Below are 21,976 nucleotides of genomic sequence, written 5' to 3'. Positions count from 1 at the left end.
TAATAATAATAATAATAATAATAATAATAATAATAATAATAATAATAATAATAATAATAATAATAATCTATTGCACAAAAAGAATACGAAGTTCCAGAAGCGGGCCTGTCAAAGCCACCAATGGAAGTTCCATGATCTAGGGTAATCAGAGATTATGCCGAGGGGCTTGATTGAACCAATGTAGTTAGCTGGCTTAGAGTGACACGAGTGATTTTACGTATCATCATCATCAGCAGTATCACCATCTCCATTATTATAAAACTGGCTACAGAGGACGCTTGCAGATTTGGAGAGCTTTCGTACGGTCGTTGATGGTGTTCCTAATGAAAGATTTGGTAAGTGGAGTCGAATCGCTCGACGTACACCACCCCTTCGCATACTCCCATTTTAGAACCTTTGATTCGAATTACTTTATTTCTTTCTTTAGGTTTACATGCGTGAGCTCGACTGGATTAAAAGCTCACAAGAAACGAAAGCCCCAACCCGCTAAGTCCCTTATGGATCTTTTTATATATATAGAATTCACGTACGTAATTTGATAGCGTTGAACATTAGAAACCAATTATTTCCAACGTGACTGACACGTCCTTGCCTGGCTGTTGTTGCCTGCTCTGGGCTCCATGAGTGCTGTCCTCAAGCTGAGATAACTTCGAGCCCCCAGCTCTTTCTCAAGTCAGCTCATGAGGCCACGAGGCCTCCCACTGCATAGCTCACAAGGTGGCAATCGCGAGTGCTGACCGTGGGCTACAGCGCTCGCTATTTTTACCAGGAAGAGGAGGAAGATGAGGAGGAATTCAAATAATTTAGACTCCTGCGCACGAAATTTGGACTCAAGACAGCAGAGAGGTAAAACGGCCTCCGTGGAACTACGTGCCGAAACGGCTGTAGTTGTTGTTGTTGTGGCTGTAGGAAGAAGGAAAAGAAAATGCACGGGCCTGCTACTGGCTCTGTAGCTGAGCCACCTCCGCTGCCTCGTGCAGATAGAAGAGAGTATAGGGAAGAAAGAAAAGAAAGAGGGAAAGAGACGCGCGCCGCAACAACAGCCGTCGTCCACCACCAGCGGTGGCGTGTGCAATGACGGCCTACAACAGATAAAACTTCGGTGCCAGGCTAGCCCCCGCCGCAAGCGGCGGTGACCCACCTGTACGTTTAGCGAGGAAGGTAGTACGAGCCCAGGCCCGAAATTATGTCGCCACCAGAAGGCGGCACTTCCTCTGTGTGCGCTATATCTCCGCTGAAACGCTGTACGACAACAGCATCAGTAGCGCGCTCCTGTTTGAAGCACGAGCGGGAGCGCTTCGCACACTGGTGTACCGCCGCCACTTCGACACCGCCCCAGAAGTTCAAGCGCCGCTGTGCAGAGCCTGCGGGATCAAAGAAGAATCGACGGAGCACGTAGTCCTCAAATGCACAAAGTTGTCACCCCAGCCGAGAGAGGGCACCACGCTACCCCTAGCACTTGGATTTACAGCAGCGGAGTGCGGCATGGAGTGCGGTGAACGCGGCGACAACAGTGGCAACAGTGACAGTGCTACGTCAATCACAAAATCCCGTCTCCGCATGTGGTGGATACTCGTCCACCGTTAACTACTCTTCCTTTTTTTTCTTTTTTGACTGGGACGCAGTTTAGTGTCCACCCGTTACAAACGGTGCAGCGTCAAATCATCATCATCATCATCGCTGGTATACACTTGGAAGTGAGGAATGTGCATGTCTAAGTTTCACGCGGTCAGCACTTCAAATAGATTGTCAATCTGTTTCGTCGCTTAGGTGAGATCCGAAGGGGGGTAGGTGACATGGTCAATTTATGCAGGCCTCCAATGGATCAGTGCAATGTGCGTATATTTTGGGGAGAGCACAAAAACTTTAGGAAGTCCTGATCGCGGGTCCCAGAGGGCAGAGAAATTTAAAAAGAAATATTTGAATAGTTCTTGTTCAGAACTGCGTTCGCGAGGTGTGGGCTAATGAGTCACTATAGTCATTCGTTTCTTTGTAAAGGTGATTTGTTTGTCGTGCCTTGGATAGTTTCTGCATCCCATTTACTTACCATGCTTGCCTTCTGGGCTTTCAGATTTCTTTTATTACTTCTTTCACTCTCGTTGGATCTTCCAGATTTCTTTCACCCCTTCGGGCTTCCTTAAAGTCTACGAATTCATTTTGCATTCTACTCACACTTACTGTCTTCCTCTTACCTTTCAGTTAAATCATAATTGGATGCGTGGAGATTACTCAACCTTCCAAAAACCATTGCTCGAAGTTTCGCCTTATTTACCGGGCTTGAAAACACCGTTCGAATATGAGACAGGGTGAAAATAAAAAAATAAAAGCGCAGCGCGGTTGTCGTTCAGCATCTGCCAGTGCAACGAAACCATACGACGAGCGGCGTATTAAGGGACGCCCCAGCAATCGTAGGCGGCGCGCAGTATAACCGTAGCTGTTCCGTTTCTCTCTCCCCTCGTCCCGCAGGTTGTGGGTCAGAAAGGGATAGATGAGGGGGCGGAAAACCTCCATTAGGAATCGAAATGAAGCATGGCTGTAGGTATATATATATATATATATATATATATATACATATATATATAGTGCGGCTACGATCGGACAGCAAGGCAGCGCATGTAACGCTGTTACGATCCTTCATACCGCACCACGGCCGCCGTGGCTCTCGATGAAAAATGCATTCGCGCGCGCCGCCTCATAGCAGACGAATACGCATGCGCGGTAGCACTCCTGGTCAGGGACGACGCTCTCCCGTGGCCGGCAAAGAAACAAGGGCCGGTTGGGAGTGGGAGGAAATCAGGAGGGGGGAATAAGCGGAACTGGCTGCTATACTCAGTACATGCGTGAACGAGGAGGGGTAGAGGAGAGAGCCTCAGTATCAGCAATCGCGGTATAAGCGCACAAAACTCCGCAGCAGAGAGAGAGAGAGAGAGAGAGAAGGGAAGAAAAAGAGAAGAGGTATAGGGAACCCGCAAAACACTTTGTATAGGTAGGAGCGCCGAATGATGAGATTGGTGCGCACGCTTCAGAAGCGGTTTAGCCTGCCGCGCGCTCTGAGCGTTTTGGCACTTAGCCTAATTACTCGTCGTGGCGCCTTGCTTTGTCGGTTTTGTTATTTTTTTGTTGCTACTGTTATTGCCACGGAGTGAGGGGCTTACACGGTAAAAGGGAGCGGTCATCTTCTTTTGTCTCTGCGGTGTTCTCCCGTGTATAGTGGATCCATCTTTATTTACTTCTCTTTTGAATGGCTTCCCGTTCCCGTGAGGGCGATTTGAAGAGCAGGTACCTGCACCGTCGCCGTGGTTTGGCGGTGTCCTCAAATTGGTCGCTGCTACTCAGCCGCTGTTCAGCCGTACGCTGTGTACTGCGCTGACGAGGGTCGCTGAATGTTGCTGACGCGAGCGACGGAGCACGCGCGCTTGGGGTGACGCCCTTTCCCTGGCTGCGTACACCAGCCACGCTGACCGCTTCGCTGCCGACCCCGAGGGAATCGCGGTACCGTTGTACAGTTTTTCTCGTAAACCAGTGTCGTTCTGTGTTCCACTGAGAGACGTAGCTCTATACTCGCGTCTTGTTGTTTTATTTCGTTTTCTTTTTTCTTTCAGCCAAAATTGTTGACTGTTCAGTTTCTTGTTCTTGTGGCGTTGGCGTAACACCACTCCATGCTTATTGGTGAGCTTGCAGTGACGTCATGCATGATGTCACTCTGACCTACAATATGGCAATGAGCCGCGGTCAGTGGTTCGAACATAATTGACGTTATACCCACTCTACAAGAAGACGAAAATTACGAATAAAAAAAAAAAGAAGGTACGGAACAAAACCGCAGAAACGAGAGGACAGAGGCAAGACGACAACCTGTAGTTTCTGTGGTTTTGTTCCTTGCAATGTCCTCACCAACTGACCTACAACCACCGTGCCTAAAAAAGTGTTTACTGTTGTACAGCGCTACCGCTCAATATTACTTTACGCAGGGAACCGTCCCGCTAATTTGTTTTCTTTTGTTTAGAGAGTTCCTCGTGCGAAAAAAAAAAAAAAACAGACAAAAAAAAAACGAAATTTTGTTAAGCACAGAAGCCGCAGATGTTGCTATTGAGACTGCACTAGGTAATGAACGTGTCAGAATTATGGTTGCTTAAACACCGATTATAAAGATCGTGGTGAACCTCAGATGCTTTCCTGTGTGCCATATTGCACAGCTTTGTCTATTTTCTCTTGTAACGGCGGTACCTCCTGCGCGCCAGAAATTAAGTGTTTGAGCATATTTGTGGCACAACAAGTTATTGTTACGCTGCTGTGGGAATTGGTGACGTTAGGAAGCGGGTACGTATTTTCGGCTTTGTTGTTTGTTAAAATCTGATAATATGTTGGTGAGGACGGTGCGTCATTGCCCTAAATCGTCCGCCGAAACACCTGCCCATTAATTTTCAGGGCCTGATTTCCATTGTCCTCCCTTCTAGTACAGTCTTCTATGATACTAACACGCGCTAATTTTTCATCGCAAGAAAAAAAAAAAAAACAACGTCCGAAGAAATTCGAATTTCAGATACGGCTGTAGTATAGCTCGAAACCCGACCGAAGTTTTTAGTGTTAAATGGCTCTATGTAAGGTGCATGATGAAATGTATGCCGCTACAGTCGGTTTAGCGCCAGGGGTAAGTTCTAGTGGATGCTTAGTGTCCTCACCGGAGAGAGAGAGAGAGAGAGAGAGAGAGAGAGAGAAATAGAATAGGAAGGCAGGGAGGTTAACTAGGTGACGCCCAGTAGGTTGCCTTACACATGGGGAAGAGAACAAAGGAAGAAAAAGGAAAGAAAGAGCGCCAAGGAGAGAAGGCTGTCACATGCCCACAGATCTATAATAAAATAGGGTAGAGAGTGCGCACTTACAGTCTTAAACTCAACCCCGAGTACAAGCGGCAACATTGTGATAAGCAGCCAACGTGGTGTGTTCTCGTGACGTCAGCCAAGTCTGACCAACCTGAAGCGCGACTCTTTGCGCTTGGTGTGTTACGCCACCGACACCTTACACGTGGGAAACGTAGTGCAAAACAAGCATTGTCGTAACTTCCAGGAATCGGCCGTTCTGCACCAGTGATGCGCAGCTTCGCGCAACGCAGACGCATCTCACCTTGTGTCACGCGCATTTTCGTCGCGAATGACGTAATTTCACAAAGCGTCTTTGCGGCACACAGTGGCTCGGAGCACTTGCCAATGTCGTTGCCCCTGTTCACTTACGGTCATACTCTGGAAACCTCCGGTCTACGTTTATAGGCCGTAAACGGCCTGGAGCAATTTTTTGTAGTTAGGTTAAGTTTTGCGGTCGACAATCTTCTAGCTATAGTGACTGTTCAGGTTTCTGGGAGACAAAAGAGTTCGATGCCACATGGTGGCATCGGTCACCTTTCAAGCAACATCGAGTTCTTCAGCCCTTGCTTCTTAACCGCTCATCATCATCAGCTTGACTATACCCACTGCAGGGCGAAGGCCTCTCCCATATTTCTCCAATTAACCTGGTTCTGTTCTAGCTGCATCCACTCGACCCCTGCGAACTTCTTAACCTCATCCGCCCACCTAACTTTCTGCCGCCCCCTGCTACGCTTTCCTTCCCTTGGAATCCAGTTTGTTACCCTAAGCGACCATCGGTTATCCCCTCTTCGCACTGCATGTCCTGCCCATGCCCATTTCTTCTTCTTAATTTCCGCTAGAATGTCGGTAACATGAGTTATTTCTCTGACCCACTCTGCACGCTTCCTATCTCCTAATGTTACCCCTACCGTTTTTCGTTCCATAGCCCTCTGCGTTGTCCTCAACTTAAGTAGAACCCTCTTGGTTAGCCTCCACGCTCGCAACCTCTCAATTTCCCCACCAGCTCTATGCTCAGAGCTGCAATGTGTGAAATGAAGTGGCTGTTCCGCAGGGAAATCAATGTCCTGCATCGAGTCAGGAAGGACGTGCGTTCTGAGACGATATTGATATTCTTGACTGCACGTCGACCGAACTTTATTCCCCGTAATCTAAATTGTGTGCGCATTCATGTACTAAAGTTCGGTTGGTGACTGGCCGGCATCCACGTGCAAACCAATCACGATAGCCATCGAGACGAGGAAGACTTTAGAGCGAGGGCAGGCACGTGCTACCAGCTTCGTAAACCTTATGTACCGTGTGTATAACAGCAATAGGTTTGGTTTGGTTTGTGGGTTTTAACGTCCCAAATAACAGTAATAGGCCTGCTCCCATCGTTTCATTTTCTTTTTCTATAGCGTTGAAAACTGCCTGGATATAAAGAGGTTTGCTGACATAAAAAAGGGCGAATATTAAATAATAAAAATATATATTTGCCGGTGTAATGATGTCTATGAGAGGACGATGATGTTTTTTAGGTGTGTGGCACTTACTTTATAGTTGTATCGGGACGGGGACATCTTGTTCCTGCTGTGAAGTAGGCATCAGTACCTCCACGCGACGTTATACCGCTGCTTGACAACTTTGTAGTCGTTTCCAGTATACAACTTCTTTACCAGGCAATCATCATTTTCCTTTTTACATGCTGTTACTGCTTGACCAACATGATATCGTTATCCCGGTGACTTTTTGCGTAATAGAAAGACGCGGAGGTCTTTTTTTCCTTCATACTTTCGGGGAAATGCAGAGCAATAGAAGCGTTGCGTTAGGTTAGGTTGATACTGGAGCGATTACCATGCGTACAGTGCTTAAGCCTGTTGCAGGTCTGAAAAAGGTCACGTCAGGCTGTAGCACGGGCAAGGGCTTCCTGGCATCCGGATGGCTATCGGCTCAGTTCGGCCCATGGACGCTGTCCCTAGCGAGAGACACGGGTCGATTATTCCCGTCTTCGCTGCCGCCGCCGGACCCGGGGCGGATATTCCTGGGTCGACGCATGCGCATTGAAGGCTAGCTTCGCAATCGATTAGCGACCCACCGTTTACGCAAGCCTCCTCATGCATCGGCGGCGACGTCACGCTTGCCCGCATCACCTGATTGGTCGGCGCGCGCGCACAAAGGTGTGGTCCGTCTGCTCAGCGCCATTCTGCATGCGCGCCGCGTCTACGGCACTAGGCGTACAAGTGCTAGTGTTTTTCTTCCACGCCCTTTCGCTCTTTCTCTGTCTTGACGTGTTTGCAAGCGAACGGCGGAGGATCACCTTCTGCTGCTTTGATGGCGTCGCGGCGGCTAGCTTGCTCGGCGCTCTTCCGAACGCGCCAAACCCGTTGACTTCTTGCTTTTAAACTAGGTGCCTGTCTCAGCGTTAATATGAGCTGTTTAGGGTAGGTAGGTAAATTGTTTCAGAGATAAAGTTGGAGCCATTTGTAAATAATTCATCACCAGCAAGTGGTAAGGTGGGGCCGTATTCCACAACCTTACATTATTGTTTTGGAATCTGCTTTGGCCCTTTAGAATTGTTCACCGTAGTTGGATGACGAAACCGCGGCAGTCAGGCGCCCTTGGGAATGGACGGGGGAATCGGCCACTCAGTGAGCGCACCTCTGCTTTGGGTGCTTGACGTAGCCAGGGGAGTAGCCAAAAAGATTTTTGGGGTGTGTTATGAGCCGTTAGTCGAAAAAATAGGGAAAAAAGAAGAAAGCAAGGGGAGAGGGGGAGGAGTACTCCGCCACTGACCCCCCCCCCCCCCCCCCCCTTTTTTTTTTTATTACTACGCTCCTGGCCAGTGGTTTAGCAGGAGCGTGCAGTGTGAGGCGATTGCTGTCAGTGACAGTGGAACCCGCTATATTGTGATTTTGATGACTGGCCGTAATGACTCGCCTATATAATGTTCCCGTCATATTGACGTGCAGCTAAATGGAAGGGAAAATGGAAGGTTATATGGAACAGGACCCCTCATTTATAAGTTTTAAAGTTCTTAAAAGACAGTGCTTTCAAAGGGAGATAATAGGTCGGAGTCGTGATTGTGCTTTAGTATCCAGTAGTGCTTTTTCCTTGCTGTAATTACGGTTTTGGAAGATGGCGGCATCGTTGTCCTGCAGTGGGGTATTTAATGTCTTCAGCTGATTTAATTACTAATTATTGAGAGGCTAACAGATAACACTTCGCACAAGAAATGTTGAATGGTAGATGGAAGGGTGGAGTTGGACTAAGATGACTCAAACGCACTGCTATGTCGTTATCTAAGGACTAGCAAAAATAACGACAGACATATTAGGAAGGGTGGACAAAGCCGACGCCCTTTTTTTTTTTTTTGTATTCTCAGTGTGCGCTCGTTTTTCTCGTTTTCATCCCGCCAGCTCGTCATCGTCATTTTTGTTGCCGTACTACCCCCGTCATAAGCCGTTAAGAAGAACAGCAACGGTGGCCATATGCGGCGGAGAAGGGATTCACTATAGAGCGTCGAATACTGTCCGGTCTCGCTACAGTATAAGGCAGACGCAACACGGAAACGACCACCTCGCAATTTCGGCGATTGTTTGCGAATTATGCATGCATATATGTGTATGCCCGGGGCTCCCGATTGATAGCGGAACCTCCCGGCGTACGAGTAACACGATTATCAACTTATGTACAGTGCTTTATAATACACAGGGGAGCAACTAGCGAGAAAAAATAGAAACGAAACACGTATCCGCGCATCCAGCCTCGGAAGAAGGAGCAAACTGAGAGTGCGGGCGTGTCGAGCCAGCCTCGCGTGTCTTCCCCGCGCGTCTGCCCCAGCAACCTGCAGTATAGATAGATCACGACCCTCCTCACTCCGTGCTCTGATATGATTTCCGAAATAGCTTCCGGTTAATAATCCAGTAGCACTTCTTTTGCGGCACACCCCGCGCGTGCCGGTGTATCCCCTCTGTCGGAAGGCGGCTCGGATGGTCCCTATTTCTTTGCTGTTCATTTTTTTTTTGTTTATGCGTGATGGCTTCATCCGTGAGTCCTGTATATGCGCGTATAAGGGAGCCGATGTTCGTTTTCCTCGTCGGCCATTCATTCGTTTCCTCCACTGTATCTCCCTTACGGCGGCACGTGCACAATTGGGGAAGGAAAAAAGGGGGACCAGAGAGTTATGAAGAGAAAGGCTGATTTCGGTCATTCCCTCGCCATCTGTGGTGTGAGTGGCAGATGTGCGCGCGGCGAAATATGGCTGATGCGAGGCGAGACGTTCCACCTCTGAGCGGGGACACGCGTGGTAGCGGGATCGGTTATCGTGCTGCGGTCAAGCGTTTCGATTGAGGGATGGATTTTGAAAGTTTTGGGATGCTGAGCTTTCGCTTTTCGGCTGACAGAGCCCCCTTATTGGTCAATATTGATGTTCACTGTCCACCAATGAATGAATCTCACCTGTGGTTTACTGCGTGAGAACAATTTTGCTTCTTTAACCGTGTCGAGCAGGTTTTTAGGCGTTCGCGGTGCTGTTAATAGCATGTCCATTGCAGCCGAAGACTCGTTAATGTCACCCTTCTCTATTATCAGTCATGGCATCATAATCGTGACACTATAACGACAGGTGGCTTTTGCACAAGCACCGATGGGGTGCCTACGATGTTGCACACAAATTTTCCGTCATCTATATGTCGATGTTAGCTGTCAGCAACGAGCGCGAAGTCATGTTGCAGCACTTTTTGCGGAAGGACTCCGCGTTAAGGATGCCGCGTATGTGGGCCTCCTTGCCATCGTTGTAAAGCCTTGAACAGATACTATCGAAAGGAAGATCGTATTTATTTCAATATTTTTTTTTTTTTTTTTTTTTTTTTTTTACGAATGCTACGGCGATCGCATTTAGCGTTCAGTACTGAGGCGAAAGCAAGCCACCACTTTTGCGAGTGCCGTATGCCCAGGCACTGTTATAATAGTAAGGGTCACTCGTACCATCCGCAAATAAGGGCTAGTCTGCTCTGTGTTGTTATTTCGTCATTCAGTATTATTTCCTTGTTGAGCACTGTCTACGCATTATTGTCAGTGCGACAGTCCAGAAGTATATGTATGTATACGTCTTGACTAACTCTCTGCGCCGCTTGGCAGTTTTCCCACACCGCGCAATGGCGCCGCGGTCGTATACGTGAGTGGCACATACCGCTAGATGTAATGAATATACAATGATAGGGAAACTATAGGGTCTGGTTATGGCATACAGATGGCTTGGATAACATTAATTGGATCCCAGTCCCGAACACGAACGTCGCCATGAGTTTAGGAAGGCTTCCGCCTTAAAATTTACGAAAGAATGATGCAAATTTACGTTAAGTACGAAGAGCGTAAAAAGAAGCGTATTCCCAGCGCAAAAAAAAAAAAAAAAAAAAAAAAGTAAGCATTTTGTCATTGCATTTAAAGGCTCTTATCTTTAAACTGGAAATTCGACATCGAATATTACTAGATTCTACTAAACTACGCGTTGACGGACATGTCGACAGTCCTTCAGGGCCAGTATTAGGCTCTATTAAGGAGGACGCGCACATTATGTCTCAGTTTTGTCCTTCCCTACGCTGCTCCATACATTTACTGCGAAAAGCCTATTATCGAAGCCCTTGCCTCGCGTTTATATATACTCTATTGCGTGCGGAATGGCGCAGCGATACTCTCCACTTCTATCTACTTTAGTTCATTCTTTCATTGTACTTGTTTTGGTTCATTTACTGTGTCGCCAAACAAAATGCGAACATTGAAAAGGTCGAAAATAAGGAATGTGAAATACTCTAGTAGGATAGGATAGGAGATACGTTAATTTCTCTAAGGAGGTCTTGTGCTAGTAGCAGAAGAGGTCAATCTTCATTCGTCTCACAGGGTCGGTGCCCCTATTCCAGGGCTCCGTTGAGCTTCGCTGATTGCTAGGTGTGCTGGATCAGACCTATAGTTGGCAACCCAGATCGCCGCTGGACAGCCGGCTTTCCCACTGTTCTGCACTCGGGTCTTTACGAAAGCTATAGTTATTTCTACATTCCCACTTGATGTGGTATAAGGAAGGTTTGCTACCTCTGTGTTTTTCGTGCTACCTCTAGTGTTTTTGTTATATCTCATCTGAAGGGCGATGACCGCTCTTCCAATTGATAACGAGCCACATTTGCTCAATCTCGCTGGTATGTGCTGCGGGGCAAACGGAATGCAAACATTTAATTATAGGAAGGTGAAACACTCTATTGGTTTATTACATCACATCTAAAGGCCGATGACCGCTTTTAGAATGGATAACGAGCGAGATTCGTGTGTATTTTATTCAATTCAGTATTTTCGGGCTTTTGAGTTCGCGTTCTCTCTTTCGCCTTCCATTGGTCGCCGATAGTAAGAGCCCGATCACGCACACGCATCCGAGAGGCAGTAATCACCTGCATGTGATAGCCCCGAGCGCGACATGTCTAATCGAGAAGGAAGAGAGGGGTGTGATTTAATACGCGACAGTTAATGGAAGATCGCGGCTTATCACAGTCAGGGAGCGATTGCTTGATTTCTTCGCTAAGGAGAGAAAAAAAATACAAAAAAGGTCCTTAACGCCCCTCAGCCGGAGTTTTGGCCAAGAGACAGCTATAGCCGCCAAAACAACCCTGGCACCTGCCTTAGGCCAGGCAGCCAGGCAGCTTCTTAACTGGTCGTGTAATGTCCTTTGTTTATCTCGGATTCATCGCATGAGGGCGCCCAAGGTGCCGGCGTGCGCGTCTTAAGATCAACGGCTTCCTCTGTACACGCTTAGTGCATTAAGAGCAATTAGATTCGCCTTTTGCGAGGCCCCCGTGCACGTCGTCCACACAACTCTTCCAGTCCGCTTGACCGCGTGAGTGTCGAGGGCGCGCGACGCTGTACGGATGCGATAGCTGCGAACGGCTCCTATGGGTATCGCACAGTTTGGTTAATGTCGTTGCTGCCTCACCAAAAAACACCCCGTATCGCGTAGGCACTGGTGTCCTTTACCAGGCCCTTAGTAGGCACTGCAGCCATTTCGATCGGTCCGGCCCGTATTTGTGTGTGTGTTTTTTTTTTTTTTTTTCAATCGCTTCTGAGCTCGGCGGAACGAATCTGTCTTTTTTTTTTTTTTTTTTCTGTGACGTATGTACGTAATCTGAGCGTAATTGCGGCAGGAGAGCGATAGGGGTGTCTAATGTTATTGCTCTGGCCGTGACGAGAAAACGCGGTGACGGCAACGAGACGAAGTGGACCCGGAACGCAGGCGAAGACGGAGAGTGTACTCGTGATTTCCGGTCTCAAATTGACGACCCAGATAAACAGAGGCCACTTCGCGCGCCATGCTAGCCCATTATGCTTCTAGATATTAAAGTACCTCACACCGCCACAAACAATTTGCGGCCCATTTCGGAAACATGATAACGTTTTGTGGAAAGTTATCGGTTAAAACGTCACAGTGATCACTGCTATATGCAGTCTAAATGGCACTGCACCGGTGGTGCAGTAGTTAGGGCGGTCGACTGCTGTGCCCAAGGACGCGAGATCGAATCCCGGTTGCGCACCCCCTTTTCGATGGAGGCGTAAACAAAGGCGTTCGTGTGCTGTGCGATGTCAGTGCACGTTAAAGAACCCCAGGTGGTCGAAATTTTCTGGAGTCCTCCACTACGACGTCTCTCATAGCATGAGTCGCTTTGGGAAGTCAAACCCCGTGAACCGAACCTAAATTAAATTGAAGCCATCGTCAAGCATAAAGTTGAGTGCAGGATCTTCCATCGAAGGTCACGTGGTCAATTGAGGCCAATTCGTTTTTAGTTTTTGCCTCGTTTATGGCTTCCCTTCATTCGTCTGGATAAAATCGTCACCTGTATAAGATCAGAAAACACGTAAGGTGACCACGGTTTGTGTAGGAAGCCTCAGCGCTCCTGCCAGCGTTTCAATAACAGGACTTATCTTCGTCCGACAATCCTGCCGTCCAAACACTGGCCAGCTGCCTGAGGCTTCCTTCCTGCCTCCTGTTCGTCGTTGTTTTATAAGAAGCCTTTCTTCCCCGCTTTCTGTCTACCCTGTATAGCATTAATAACGTATCCTGCTAGCAACACACACTTGGGCGCATTGTACGCTTGTAAATACATGGCCTTTGTTTATTGGTATCGAGAAGATCCGGCACCCTATAGTTATTATCCAGTCGACCTGAGCTGGGTTAAAATTATCTTCTTCAAAAACCTAGCGTGGAAATACAGAAACGTATTTTTTTTTTTTCATTAAAATTCTTGCCTTGCATACTTGGTTTTCATCGGGCCAGATGAATAACTACGGCGTGCCACAGCCCTGCCCTCATGTTCGCAGATGTGAGTGAATCGGACGTTTGAGAGCCCACTTAGCGCTTCGGAGCTTTCGGCCACCACGCATGGATCGACCACTCCTTGGTTGTTTACGGCAGCGTCGCTATAGCCGTGCTGCCCACAACGGCGCGCGCATGCGTGTAAACGTATATACATAGATGTACGCTATGGCGGCCGAGAAACGAGGAAGGCCACTTGCGCTAGCCCGGCTGCCGGCTATGTGAGCGCGATTTACGGTTATCGGCTCCGAGGGGGCCCTTTCGACCTCCTCCGTCGGCGCCGCTCCATCTTAGCGCCGCCGATGGGGCCATTGTGGTCGCCCTTTTCTATACCTCGGACCGCACGATCATCGCGGCTGCGATAAATACATCCCTCTCGGCTCGCCCTTTATTTTTCCGCCGACAGAGCTCCCCCTTGTGCGCTGTCTGTCCCTTTTAACGAGAACATACGCTACCCAGCGGCGTCAGATTTATGGAACGTCGCCGATATGGCGGGCCAATGCGTTTATGAACGGAGTTGCGTGAGGAAAAGGATTATTTCTCGAGGATGTCCGCGCTCTGAAGAGCTTGGTATATAGAGCAGGGTTCCTCTCTCGAACCTTGTTGTATACGTGCGAACCCTGTATGAACACTGCAATGAGCCGAGGTAAAAGCTTTGGCCTATATACTTATTGTTTTTATGTGTACTGTAAACCGTGGCCAATACCTATCTCTGCACGGAGGCTACAAAGTGTTGGTGATGATGAAGTGCTATCATATCCCGTATCTCTCTGTCCGTACGTCTGTCATGACGTACTGCGTACGTGTGCGTATGCGTTGCCTACACCCCTGATGGGGCTGGGACAGGTGGGTCACCACCGCTTGCGGCGGGTGCTAGCCTGCCATCGAATTTTTATCTGTTGTAGGCCGTCATTGCACCCGCCACCGCTTCGTGGTGGACTACGGCTGTTGCGGCGCGCGTCTTTCTCTTCCTTTTCTTTCTTCTCTATTTTCTCTTCTGTCTGCACGAGGCAGCGGAGGTGGCTCAGCTACAGAGCCAGTAGCAGGCCCGTGCATTTTCTTTTCCTGCTTCCTACAGCCACAACAACAGCACTATACCGCGTCTCTAAACGAATGTTTTTCTCAACACCAATTTTCCTATATGCGTAAGCGAAAGATATGGAACGCGACAAACCTTCCGCTCTTGACGACTTTTTTCGCGAGAGGTTCATTATTTGTGGCTTATTTTTCTGTCGAATTAAGAAAGTGAGGTGTTTGCAGCTCTAAGCGCTGCTTGCCGCTGCCACAGCCGCTCAGAGTCAGCAAAGGGGGTTTGGAAAATGGTACTACAAAGCAACGGTGGCACGGGAAACGTCGCGCTAGCAACCCTAGCGGATAAAGTTAGCAGTCGTTTGGTGTTGATGGAACATTGGTGGACTAAGGTAAATTGAAGCTGCTCGTTCTTATAAACATTTTTAGCCTATTATCCTGTCGAGTCTCTCCGCATCTGTAACTAATTATCCATGTCATATTGTGTTCTGTCAATTTTGCCTTCTTTTCTTCAACACCGGTTCCGATGACGTTGTCGATCGCTCAGATGGCACTGCCACCAATTCATTAACCAGCCAAACAATCAGCCGCATTTTGCTTTTCAGTTAGTGTACGTTTTCTCTTATGCGTGTCCTTCTCTTTTGACTGCGCTCGCAAGGCTTTGTATAGTAAAGTAGAGCCGGGCGTCCCAGGCAAATGTTTTATGAAGCACTCCCTTTGCTAGATGCAGCTTCGATAGCATCGAGGGCCAACACCCAACAGATCCGAAGTCCTGACACGGCCTGGGAGTCCATGTATTCAAAGCCGGGGCATAAAACACACGTTGGGTGCGGGTCAGCGCGGTGTTGGGCATATCGCAGCCCGACAGCGAGTCGTAAAACCCGCGCAATGTATACTCGGAGAGGTCTCTTTTTCAATTGCGTCTGGTCGCGGAACGCACGAGTGAACGCTGGATATATATATCCCCCACGGAGCACTTGCCAAATGCGTGGCGAGAACGCGTGCGTGTGATGTATATATTCGCTGTGACTTTGAGGCCGGAATTTTATTGCCCCTTACTTCGCGCGCCCCACTGGTTTTTGCGTCTATGCAGAGTCGTGGCCGCTGGCTTTGTTGGAGCTTTTCTTACGCGTGTGTAAATCGAACGCGCGGGAAGAGTTGTTTACGTTGATAGCGAAAGAAACCAGATTTAATTCATTGCTTTGTTATTTCTCGCCTATAGGACATAATATGTGGAGGGCATTTGTGCGCAGAAAATTAATCGTGGCTTAGCTCAGCTAGGCCAGGACATACGTAGCGAAAACATGTGTGCCTGGCACTCGGCTGCCTACTTCTCTCCAATACAATCTAATCCCATCCAATTCAATGTAATGTAATCCAATCCAGACAAATCTAATCCAATCCAAACCAATGCAGTCCAATGAAGTACAGTTATTTACAGTGAAATACGATCCAACCAATCCTGTCGAATTCAATCCAAACTTGTCCCATCAAAACCAGTCCGAACCAGTCCAATCGAGTCCAATGTAGTCTAGTCCAATCGAATCCTGTCCAATGCTGAGTGCACCTTCGTCCGCAATGCGCCGCTGACTAGCCTATCATCATCACTACTATCATCATCCCTCTAGAGAAGGGGAATTAAGAGGCGCTACTCACTATGTCTAGCTATGATCGTCTTCTTCTTCTGGTTGGTTCTTGAGTGCCAGATGGCGCGGCGAGCGCGTGGCGTCCGCCAGCTGCGGCGGTTGCTAGGCAACGGCTTTGTGTCTTCCGCCTCGCGAAACTCCTTGTTCGTGGCCAATGTAGCTTTCGCCAGAAAAACGTAACGAAATGCACCGATCATAATTAAGTTACTTTGTGAATGAAGCCAACGCAAGCTGCTCAAGACTGGGCATAAATGTAATAACGTTTGTAACCTTTTTTTTTTTTTTTAACTGATTTTACTTCCCGTGATTCGCAGTAACCCATCTCGAAGAAGGCGCGTGTTTGTGATAAGTGTGGCTATACGTGTTGTGTTAGACCTGTCGAGGCCCATGCAGCGCGCAGATGGGAGGGAGGCAGACGACGTGCACGCAGGAAAACATTGTATGTAAACATGGTACGCAATTTGTACGGTTTAAATTCGAAATGAAGATATACCTGTCGTGTTAGAAACAAAGAGAAATAAGAGAACAACACGGCAGGTTTTCGCTATCACAGAGGGAGGAATAGATATGCCCCTTTTCTTAGCGAGAAAGGCACATACGTGCAAAGAATAGTGCGTGCCGTCCATATCTTTCTCCACCGACGTGCGCGGCGCTTTTGTTCTGTTTTCTCTGGCGTATCTTTGTTCCCTCTTGGCCGTCCCTTTATCGTCGCAGAAAATTTGAATACAGGGGTTCCGAAATCGCCGGGGAGCTGCAAAGGCCGGCGCCTGGCGGCATTCGCGCGATTCTGGATGTAGAGCTCGCCGAGTACGACCCGCGCGTTTAAAAATCCTGCCGCTTTTTTATGGAACTTGTTTGGTTGCTCCTGCTTGCTTTTTTTGTTTTTGTTTATGCGCGCTCTTATTTCGGAAACCGCGTAAAAAAGCGAAGCCCGACCTACCTTTCTAGCGTGTATATACTTTTCCCCCCCCTTCTAGATCGCGGGTGATAGCGTTGCATTGTGGAGGGCATGTCCCGAGACACGTCGTCACGTCGCCTCTCCCTCCCCGGCTTTCAAAAGCCGATACTTACTACTTGTCCAGGCAAAACGGCGCAGTAGGGTAGGAGTTGTACCTATACCTTCTTCGAGCTAATCCAAACCTGGCCAATCGAGTCCAATGTAATCTAGTCCAATCGAATACTGAATTACTGGTGAATCATCGGAAGCTTATGACCGCGGTTGTCCATCGTTGAGAGTATAAAGTATTTTTGAAGGGAACTTTGGCTTTTCACAGGCATTCTTTTACGCGTAAAAAGCATTACGATGCTAGCCCAAGTGCGAAAAATAACGCTGCAGGGAACTGCTGAAGCGTGTGCCGCTTTTGTCGCACACTGTATTGTGTAAAGAGGAGAGAAGGGGGACGAGGTAAGCAGTTGCTCGCGCACGGGGAAGGCTGGGGAAAGCTTTCGAAAATGGCTCTTTGTTTTCGCCGAATGCGTCGTTGTTTAAAGAAAGAAAAAAAAATCCGGAGGGAGAGTGTTTTTTCTATTTCATTTTCTTCCACTTATTGCCTTCGGTTTTTAAACGGCCGCCTCGAAGCCTCCCGCTCACACCCAATTTGTTTTCCCCTCGCCCAGCGTGTGCACAAAGCGCGCGATTTCGGAAAGTCATGTGCCGCTTTGTGATAAGCGCACCTAGTCTCTGTGTCTCAATCGTGTGAGGAGAGATGTTATGGTCTCTGCCGTGAGCCTTTCTTATTTTTTATTCACACCGATGACTGTGTGCCTGCCTCTCCGCAATACTTAACGACCGAGTGGGATTACCTTTCTTCTTTTTTTTTTTTTCTCTAGCAACCCCGCGTAATAGAAGTTGTTGCTTGGGATTTGTTTTACAGATGACGCGGCATTTTTGTATATTTGTAAATAGTGAAAAGATTTGTGAAATGTGTGTGGGTAGGCGCGCCACATTTTAATTGGACGAGAAGTTTCAAAAGAGGTAACTGTCGGGCTAGTTGGTATTCTGCCCCAAATTCAACTTATTTAGCGAAAATAATAGAAAAGCAGAAAGAGGAGCAGGCCACTAGAGGCTCTTTCCTTTTTTTTCTGATTGGAGTAGGGCGCGAAGGATGACGACGAAGACTCAAACGTTTGACAAATGATAAATGAATCATAACACCATGGTTATAGGGGCGGCGGACAAAAGTTTGCAGTACTAATTATTACACGGAGCCGCCGGAGTTCTCCCAGTCAGAGGCTTACGACGATAACACGTATTTTGCCTGCTACATGATGGTCTCAAGCCCGGTGACTTTACAAAGGTGCTAACAGCATTTTTTTTTTTACTTTTGAAAACAAAATCCTAGTTTGTGTATATAAATAATAGGTATATAGGATTATTTGTACATAACGCGATGATTCAAGGAAGACTTAGTGATTTATATATATATATATATATTGGTTTCAAAATAGAAAAAAAAAATGCAGGAACATATTCTCTGCCGCGGCGGACACGATATGCTGCAGAAAGCCTCCATTTATCCAGCTAATTGACTAAAACCCACTAACTTCTAAATTATCACACTTTGGTGGTTAGTCCCAATGATGAGTTCGAAGCCGTGAAGATGATGACATACCAGTTTTTCAACAGAAACTCATTTTCCGAAGCCCTGGAGCTCGAAGAAGGCCGACGATTTTTCCATACGCAACCGAAACTGACCGCGAACGATGCGCAGGAAGTTCGCTACAGAAGCGACTTCCGGTGATGACGTGAGCAGTGGCAACGGCGCTCACTTCGAACTGCAAGCAGTATTGCGCCACACCGCGTGCTTACATTCTTTTGCCCTGCAGCTTGATGCAGGGGAAATGCAAGTCACTGCCTGGAGCATGTCCGTCATTTTTAAGAATGACGGAGCGCATATGACGTGGATGACATGTACACGTTACTCTAGAGCAGGTAGTTTGATATTGGCGCCGTCTCCACTACATGACGTCATCAACGCAGGTGGCTCTCCTGGGTCTTTGCGATGTTCTCTGCGGATTGATTGAGTGAATGTCCTTTATTGAATGGGAAGGCTCATGGCCGTGGATGGGGATAAAGGGGAGTAGACAGAATCTTTATTGTTTAGGTCGTCACTCAAATCACATTGCTCCAATCAGGCCACTAAGCGAGCCATACTTGGCAAATATCATCTGTGTGTTAGCATCAGTTGCGGATTGTCCTAAAAGATCTCGACCTGCGTTGTATGCATATAGGGCATCAGCATCCATTTTCTCTGTTCCAGTATCCTCGAGATGCGAAAGGAAAAGAGCCGGGACGCAGCCAGGTCACGGAGGGGCAAGGAGAACTACGAGTTTTACGAGCTGGCCAAGATGCTGCCGCTGCCGGCGGCCATCACCAGCCAGCTCGACAAGGCCTCCATCATCCGCCTCACCATTTCCTACCTGAAACTCAGGGACTTTTCCCAGCACGGACACCGGCCCTGGCTCAGGGACCCAGCCTCGTCGCCCTCCAAGGCGCTCAAAGGTACGCTGCTCACATTAACCCATAAAGCAACGATTGCTTGTCGCCCATAGGAGCTACGCATCCTAAGCTCTCGTCTTGCGCATGTCCTGTTCGGGAAGAGACGTTGAAGAACCCCCTGTGGTAGTGATGGGTGGAGGTCGATGGTACGATTTTCCTTAGGTCTTAAATGAGTGATACGGGCTCATTGCATCCGTGTGAATGAATAGGTGTCAGCTGCGGAGGAGGAACAGGGGATGGGGGCTCCGGCGACGTAGTTCAACACACTCATCGCTCGGTTTTGCTGTGTCTGCTTAACAGAAGCAGCCAATAACCGCGGCGCCGACAAACCCTTGCTTCCTTTTGCTTTTCAGCCAAGTTTCCTACCATATTACTTCATAACCCCCCCCCCCCCCCCCAACCCCCCTCTTTGCGCACCGTTTGTTTCGAGCTCGTCAATCAGCTGTTTGCAAACGGTCCTCTCTCAGTGACGTCTGTCGTCTGCTTCCGCCATGCCTGACAAAACACGTCAGCATCTCCTAGGCCTCTTGCGCCCCTCGTTGGCATCGCATTCGCTTCGCGTTCTGTGCATCTGTGCTGTACCATTCCACGAGGTTGTCCCTAGGCAATGGAACAGGAAGGCGGTGATGACGCAGCGAGTTTTTCGCGTCGCCACACGTGCGTAGCACCGCCTGCCTGGCGTGCGTGTAACGACGCCGAGAGCTGATTCGGCCGGATTTGACGGAACGGCACTCGCGGATAGCTAACGGCTCTGCGAGCAAAACCTTGCCTTGCGAGAAAACGCCCGGATCAGTGTACGCCGCGCAATTTTGCTAATGGCTCCAAGCAGCCGTTCTCTCTCTCTCTCTCATTCGCTCTCTGTAGGAGAGAGCCGATTAGCAGCAATGACCCGAAGGCTGCACTATACAGTGACCAGGCTTAAAGAGGCTAGCGGTGAAGGGGAGGAGGTGGACACTGAGAAATATACGGAGCCAAGCATAGTAGAGAGAGAAAGAAAAAAAAAGTAACGGTGCTTTTGTCGGAGGCCTGCAGCTTCACTACGGAGGAAAGGAGGATTTTATTGTGAAGGCGGGGCTCTCTTTTGGCATATTGTTATCCTTTCTTTTTCTTTTTTTTTTTCTTTGTTAACGACGCACAGGGGCGCGCCGCGGCAGGGTTGGCTGGGCACGAGCGCTGACCAGTCGGACACGCTCCGGCCGGTTCAGGGGTCAGACCCGCTTTAGAACGTGGAGGCGGGCGAGCTCAGCAGTACCCGCTTCTAAAATGACATGCGCGTGTCTGAACGTATACATGAGCGACCGGTTTGCTCTAGGCTCGACATGTGGTGAACCCGCCTAGACACCGCTCCCTTTGTTTCGTAATCAGTATTATAACCACTAGCTCTGACATCACTGAGTGAAACTTTTGCTTTCAATGAAAAGGTTTGCGTGTGGTCACGGTGAAGTTTAAAAAAAAAAAAAGGATGGTAGGCGATAAAAGGTTCGTCACGTAAGGAGTGTAACGGCGCTGCCAGGCCCGTTCTTTTGGCCGTTCATGTTTTTTTTTTTTTCAGCCCATTTTTTGGGACAGCATGAAAGAATATTCACCGATCCGGCGACATCTCTGTTACTGTATAGATGATGCAGCGTCTCCACTAAGTCAGCACAGGCTCGGAAAAAAGCTCATTGGTTCCTCCCCTCCGAATCCCTTAATCCACGATATGGTGATCGTTTAATATTGCTGGATTCCGCTATGTTCTCCCCGTATGTTGGCTTTATCGCGCCGCCTGAGCCGTAGGGCCGCGTGTTAGCATCCCTGGCTCCCAACCCAACCCTCCTGCCCTCAGCAGCCCTGCCTGATGATGACGTATTGGAAATTAAGACCCCATAAACCCATAACCTTTTTTTTCTCTCTGCTCCGTTACTGCATCCATTTCAAGATTTCACGCTTTCAGCTGGTCCTTTGTTGAGCCTTTGTTTTTACGCCTCGCGTGTGCCTGTGCCCATTATCGTTTTTTTTTTCCTCGAGTTACCACATTGGAGTTGGTTTGAACAAAGCACGGCACATCCCCATTTAGGGAGCAGGCTTGAGAGATGGAGCGAAATGTAAATGGGAAGATGAGGAAGCTGCCACCTAGGTTTCCCACCTCTCCCTCGCCCATTTCCCTGTACGTGATTCTGCGGCCTTAGTTCTCTCTTCCCTTGGCTCTATCCGGACCGCTCTGTTTCTCCGTATCCTCGAAGGTAGGCCTGCTCACTGCCTAATCCGGTACGGCGCGGTTCTCTTGTCTGCCACCTCCGCCGCCCGTCCCGTTAATATGGCCAATAACGGAAATGGAGGGAGGTCCGCGCGGCCATCGCCGTAATCAGCGCCATCCGATAGACGGGGCTCTTTTGCCTGCCTGTTGGCCCGGGCCAGTTTGTGCCTTGGGTCAGCGTGTCTCTCTCCGCCTTCGTCCCCTCCACTCCCTAGGCACTAGGCACATTCGTTCGTGTTTTTTTCTTTCTGCCTTTCATTTGCCTCCGTTTTACCATTCTCCCCAATTCCTGTTCTCTTTACGGCCTCTTCAGAGTTTCCTCGGTTCCCCTTTCTTCCTTATTATCCAGCTCTCCCTCTTGTCTCGCTTCTTCGGTTC

At 48.6% G+C, this 21,976-nt stretch overlaps 1 protein-coding gene across 3 annotated transcripts in view; it reads left to right on the top strand.

The window, feature by feature from the left end:
- trh (PAS domain-containing protein trachealess) overlaps positions 1 to 21,976 on the top strand; it is a 592,592-nt gene that overhangs the window by 524,026 nt on the left and 46,590 nt on the right. For all 3 annotated transcript variants that reach the window (XM_084582630.1, XM_084582631.1, XM_084582632.1), the window contains one exon: positions 19,124 to 19,365. In XM_084582630.1, coding sequence (XP_084438756.1) covers positions 19,124 to 19,365 — 242 coding nt within the window. The remainder of the gene's footprint in view (positions 1 to 19,123; positions 19,366 to 21,976) is intronic.

Source organism: Amblyomma maculatum, chromosome 10 (assembly GCF_055883805.1).
Source record: "Amblyomma maculatum isolate TAMU_Amacu chromosome 10, ASM5588380v1, whole genome shotgun sequence".
Taxonomy (NCBI): domain Eukaryota; kingdom Metazoa; phylum Arthropoda; class Arachnida; order Ixodida; family Ixodidae; genus Amblyomma; species Amblyomma maculatum.
The sequence above is the reverse complement of the archived record's forward strand: the minus strand, read 5'-3'. Positions and strand labels throughout refer to the sequence as shown.